Source organism: Anoplopoma fimbria, unplaced genomic scaffold, assembly GCF_027596085.1.
Source record: "Anoplopoma fimbria isolate UVic2021 breed Golden Eagle Sablefish unplaced genomic scaffold, Afim_UVic_2022 Un_contig_13282_pilon_pilon, whole genome shotgun sequence".
NCBI classification, from domain to species: Eukaryota; Metazoa; Chordata; class Actinopteri; order Perciformes; family Anoplopomatidae; genus Anoplopoma; species Anoplopoma fimbria.
In genome coordinates this window covers 1-6,420 of record NW_026554258.1, presented here as the reverse complement: position 1 = coordinate 6,420, position 6,420 = coordinate 1, and the positions used below count along the sequence as shown (strand labels likewise).

General features: G+C 38.7%; 1 protein-coding gene across 1 annotated transcript; it reads right to left on the bottom strand.

Moving 5' to 3' along the window:
• Positions 1 to 551: 551 nt before the first annotated feature.
• LOC129117054 (uncharacterized) lies at positions 552 to 3,667 on the bottom strand. The gene is made up of 6 exons (XM_054627632.1): positions 3,275 to 3,667; positions 2,957 to 3,167; positions 2,488 to 2,675; positions 2,244 to 2,388; positions 1,694 to 1,803; positions 552 to 863 (listed from the first exon to the last, which is right to left on the bottom strand). Exons 1-6 carry the CDS (start codon positions 3,665 to 3,667, stop codon positions 552 to 554), a joined length of 1,359 nt encoding a protein of 452 aa, XP_054483607.1.
• Between the last annotated feature and the right edge of the window lie 2,753 nt (positions 3,668 to 6,420).

The window sequence follows — 6,420 nt, the reverse complement described above, 5'->3', positions numbered from 1 at the left end:
ACTGCAAAAATTAATAGGCTTAATATAAACTTGGTTTGAGCAGATATAAGCTAAAATTATGAAATAATCTGCCAGTGCAGTAAGATAATCACACTTGCAAGATTTCTTAAAATAAGAAAAAATAAATACATATTAGGCAAGTGAGAAATATCTTAAAATAAGTGGTGAAACACTCATTCCAAGTACTGTATGCAAGTCAAATAATCTCAAAACTAGCTTTTCAATTCTTATTTCACCTTTTGTTTCTTTCTCAAATTGAGTGAAAAAAACATAAATCCAGAGCAACTTAACAAGCTGATTCTTCTTAATTCAAGAGTTATGATTAGCTTTTATCTTAAATCAATACATTTAAAATCATACACAGAGAATATTGTTAACAGCATTTATTTGAAGTGTTTGCAGATTCCTTACAATATTTACAATCATAACATAATATTTGCAAAATTAACCTCTGAAACCCAGAGGTAAGAGGCTATGACCTCATTATCTTTGATAACAATGAAATATCTCAATCTCATAAGACAGAACATGGCTGAACAGCCTGAATAGCTCTATTTCTTAATGAAAGCATTCCACTCTGCCATGACTCTTTTGTACGAGCCTGTGGTGTCTCGGTCGTGGATACTGTCCTGTAAGACCTCTGTCTGAATGACAGAGAGAATGGTCGCCACACACTTAGGATAGGTGAGATGCAGGGTATAGTAATAACCCATCAGATACAGCAACCCTTCACCAAGTTCTTCTTTGGCAAATGTAGTGACAGGAGTGTTTCCAATTGCCAGAAGACAGCGGGACCCATCAAAGACCAAAACAGGGCTGAAGAGGGTTCTCTTCTGGAGGTAGATGGCTGGCTCTTCTGTTGGCTGAAGAAGAAAACAAAAACAGAAGTTTCTTTATGGTATACTAAAAAAGTGAAAAACTGCTTGGGCAAGTGAACTGAGATTTTTTTAAACACCATTATGTACATCTACAGCTCTGGAAAAAATTAAGAGATAGGTTTTGCTGGTTTTACTATTTATAGGTATGCGTTTGAGTAAAATTAACATTTTTGTTTCATTCTATAAAGTGCTGACATTTCTCTCATATTTGAAATTAAAATATTGCCATTTATTGCATTTATTTGCAGAAAATGAAAACTGGTCAAAATAACAAACAAAGATGCAGTGTATTCAGACCTCGAATAATGTAAAAAACCATGTTCATATTCATTTTTAAACAACACAACACTTATATTTTAACTAAGGAAGAGTTTAGAAATCATTATTGGTGGGATAATCTCAATCTTTAATCACAGCAGTGTTTTTTGTAATCTTTTTGTAATCCTCATAAAATAAGATTTGGTTCAGGTGATCACCTGATCAGTATAAGTAGAATGAGGAGGCTTGTGTTGGAATTGAACAAACACTGGAATGGACTGGCTGCCATAGATGTAGAGATGCTGATTTAAGAAACATTTGTGAGAGTGGTCTCTTATTTTTTTCCAGAGCTGTATATATCTATGAACACAACCATACTGACATGTGGTATATGAAAACGGAGCTCTAAAGATAGGACCATGGGTCAAGACATGCCAGGTTAAGAAATCATGAAAATAACTTGTGCCTCAGTCACTGTTTAAAGAGTGTGTGCCACTAAACACTTGGGAAATTAATGATTAATGACAATTAATTTAACAAAATATGAACAAACTCACCTGAAGGACATGAAGCAATGCCTCACTGGCCTGTCCCATCTTCTTAGGTGGCGCAGACGGTGAGGGGAAGAGTGTGGGTAGTGCCCTGAACAAGGCAATGTTGGATTCCACTAGAACAGAATAAATAAACAAGTTTTAGTTCAAAGTTAGCCAGCATCTGATGAGGTTTTTTTTATTTAACCTTTATTTATTCAGGGTAGGTTTACTGAGAGTGAGGCTCTCTTTGCAGGAACGCCCTGATCACATTCACACAGTTACACACTCACACCTGGAAGCTGCCCAGTACAACCACAGTCTTAACTGCCAGCCACTGAGCAGTTGCTCAGGTGGTAATGAGGGAGGGACAAGTGCTGTTTTTTCACTATCCCCACCCAGATTGATCCTAACCTTTAGGCCACCACTGCCCCATGGTTATGGTGAGGTAAAATGCTTTGCAATGAACAACACTGTCATTCTTTTATCATTTAATCAGTGTTATGCATTGACTACAGTTCTATTAATTGTGTCTGTTGAAACAGCTACATGTATTAAAGACAGCAAAATGACTTACCTGCACCCAGGCTCATGGGTGGCTTCAACACTTTCCTCCAAACACCATAAAACTGCACCATGGAGCAGAAGTCGGCCCATCTCTTCTTTACTTCATTGATGAACTTGCTGTTGTCCTTAGCCAGAATCCGCAGCTCATCCATCACCTGCAATGCAAATAAGTGTTAAAAACTGCAACAATGCTAGCTTTGTGGAGAAGCCAAAAACAACAAGTGCATATCTTACATGATGAAGCTCTTTGAAACATGGATATGCCTCGAAAATCTTTGCTGGTCTGTCCTCTTCAGAATGCCACTGTCAATGAAGGCTCTTCTTGATTGAAACTCAAGGTCAAGGATCTGGCAGACAGCATCTTGGTTGGGTTTTGGTTTTTTGTACATCTCCTGCAGAGTCTTGTAATGCCTGGCCTGTGCTGCCGGACTATCTTTGTCCGCTAAAAGGAAATACAAATCAGCAACAGGTATTGGACATGTCATCTGAATGATACGACAGGTTTAAGCCAGCAAACATAACATTTTGATTGTTATACTTTAATTTTTACACAATGGAATCAAATAAGTGAAAACTACTGTCACATCACAATACATCAAAGCCTAATCATAACTTCAATGTAAAGTTTAAATACCTGTAATATATCATTATATACAAAACTATAATAGTATTACCTAGCCTTCGTGTCCATCATTATTGCCAAAATTACACATTTTCACTCACCTGAACTGTCGTCTTCAGAACTGCCCCTAGGTGGCAAAAGAATTGTTGATCCACCACTTGAGTCTGCATCATAATCTTCTCCCTGGTCACTTGGAGAGAAGTCAATGTGACGTCTTTTGGTTGAACTGCTTCTCTCTGGTCTGGGCCCCTTCCTCTTCTGTGGGGACTTCACATTCAGAATTCTCTTCTGAAGATAACTGTACATGCTCATCTGTGGTGAAAAAAGTCACTTATTGAAAAAAACATTTTGAATATCACACAACTTTTTAAAAAATAACTTTTCAAGAAAATAATATGGCTAAAATTGCCATCACTTACATGTTTGATGGGTTCATCTTTATCCTGTAGCATGGGATAATACTCCACTAGTCTCTTAGCCATTGCGGTGACCTCATGCTTAGAGGGGTACCGGAGCTCCTCTCCTTGTTGACTTGCTCTTAAGATTGAGATCATGCTGGTAACAGTGTTCCTCACCAGCCTGCATCTCAACTCTTTAGACATTACAGATTCCCCCTCTCTACCTATCTCAAAATGGTGCTTACGAGCCAGTTCCAACTCAGTGTCTGTGTATATAACATATTCTGGTGGACTAGGAAGCTGTAAGGTTTTCTTCAACACAGGAGTGGATGTGTGGGGATACTGGAGGTGATCCTTGAAGTGATGACACAGTTCCTGTTTCACCTGGGCCAGCTTTGTCTGGTAAAGTGGCATTCTCATCCTCAGAAAAAAAAAATCAAAACACAATTATTACAAGGTAAATGACAGACACAATTAGAAACAACATGTTACGGTTTAGGGAACTGGACCCTGATGCAGACAGACAAAAACCCAATGCAAAACAAAAAAGAGTTTATTAACTCACAGAGGCACCACAGAACACCCGGCATGGACAGAGACGAACCAAAAAGGCAAAAACTTACCTCATGGCTAATAAGAGCCCACAGTTGTTACCTCCTGAGAAAGTTCTCTGGCCCAGGAAAAAGGTCTCTTAAATCATCCCGACTGAGGGTGTGGAGTAAGGCCTCATCTATGCTGGCAGCTGTAAACAAAGTCAAATCATTAACAAACCTTAAGAATTAAAAACCATATACCATTTTACCTATAAATTTAGCACTAATCAACTTGACAAGGTAAATAAAGTCCAATTGCAGTGTCTGTGTTATTCCATCTATTATCTAAGAATAAATCTAAATAAAAAAATAGTCACTAGGAGTTTTGAGATCATCATCATTTGTTTCTGATAATCAATAATTCAGTTAAATGGTAATACACATTTATTATGTAGCATGCAGCAACACCTAAACATACCATTTAGAACTGAAACAGTAACATCATCCAATTCCTCCATGATGTTAAGGCTCTTTTTAGTTGCTCCTGGAAGTCACAAGTCATGGATAGGTAAAGTTGGATCACTCTAGATCAGTTTTTCAGCCTTTCAGCCGTCAAAAAGTGACAGAATCTGACACCTGGATAAGCTGCAAGGGTGACTGAGCAAAGGCTAAATTCTATATGTGGAAATGACAAACAATAAGGCAAACAGTAACTTAAATGTCATTATTCAACCATTTACCACCACAGGTGGGGCTGGTCTGCACTTCTCCCAAAATCAAAGTGCAAACAAGCGTTATTTGGATAAACTGGCGGAACAACGGGGACCTAAACTGCTACTTTCTCACACCGAAAAAGCTTTAAAACACGGTTACCGGAGCTATAGCGTCATTTAAAACAGAGTTACGACGGATTCAAGTGAGCTATGACGTTAGCGAGGGGAGGTTCACTTCCTGTTTACAAAATAAAAAGCGCAAATTCACTCATGGCTTCTAATAAAAGACAACGGGTGTTTTTATTTTTTTGTGAAATGACCACCACCACTACTGCTGGCTGGGTAGCACCGAATTAATCGGAACAAAACATTAAACAGCTGTTATGTTCTGTAACGTTAAGCCAGCCTATGATCTTTAAGAGATCCCCCCCCAAAATCGCCTGTGTGGCATCATGCAGGCCTCCTCAACACATGGCTGCGGTCACAGACTATGGCTGCGACCTGGTCGCTTCATGTGTATTAGCGCCATTCCCCGCAAGTTACTGTTGCTTCCACGTTCCATTCATAGAGCACATGATAAAAAAATATCGCGAAAATGTATCAACAACGTTTTAGTTAGTTAGATTAGTCGAGGTGAAAAGCATAATAAAACACTTCTAACGTTAACCATGTTGTAGCACCCAACCTGCAAAGTCATCTAACATTAGCTAAATTAGCTAGCTGGATTTCAGATTGAGGAGACCGACTTATTCATTGATACGGCCGCAGTTTTCAATGTATGAGTGGAGTAAATGTGAAGAGTAAAACTATAACGTAATTGTAAAATGTATAACTTTATAATTTTTAATATATAGTTGTTTTCTTCTCACTGCACAGCAGTGAATCCAGTCCAGATAGCCTGTAGTTCTCCCAACCGTCACAGGGCAGACGTGACCACATGAGGGTACTGGGGGGGTTGGTGCAGTGTGCAGTGTGTTAAACGTGTAAAAAAACTGATAATAATGACATACAAACATACATAATTGGCAAATCCTAGAACTATAAATTATATTTTAATTTATAGGCCGGTTATTGATCCCTGTATAATCACATCACGATGCAAATTAAATAATCTTGCTATGATCCACCCCCTCCCGCCCAGATTTGGTATTGACCGCTCTAGTCAGTATGTGCCCGCCAAAATTTCGAAAAGTTCAAATGATTCAGATTGAAGCGGTTATGCAGTGCTGTTCTACTTCAAAGATCAAATACCTGGACTACTCCCTTTTGCTATTTGTGTTTTTCTAGTGTATACTAATTTTTCAGATTAGTGGAGATTTTTCGATGGCTTAAACATCTTCTGTCAGCATTCATCTGTCCAGCGGATTTCTTTTTCAACGAAACATGGCCTGTTGGAGGTGTGTGATTTGCTTTGTTTTCGTTGCCTTAACATTGAAGTCCTCTTGGTCATATACAACACACATAGTCGCAGTCCCATTTCCGGTGTTATATGATTGATGGCTGTACTGTTGAATACAGAGTCTTCAACTCCTTTACTACATCACATTAGACGACACATTACTCTATATTTCTCACACCGGACACCCACCTACTGGATGATGACATCAGCTACACCTGACCTATCTCGGGCTGGGCGAACATTTTGACATCCCAGTTTTTTCTGACTGTGCCACTGAAACACGGGGAATGCAAAGGACCAACAGTGAAGGGGCAACACACCTGTCATCGCAAATGACATGTTGAACCCAGAGCCTACATGTCATCAGATTCCACACCCTTGATAATCAGGTAAGGTCTAATATTGTCAATTTTGTATGACAATGCCATTCAACATTTGATGTGAACCAGTCTTATATGTACATAGTATATTATTAACACAACATATTTACAGGAAGGAGCTGGTGCATCAAGTGCAAATATC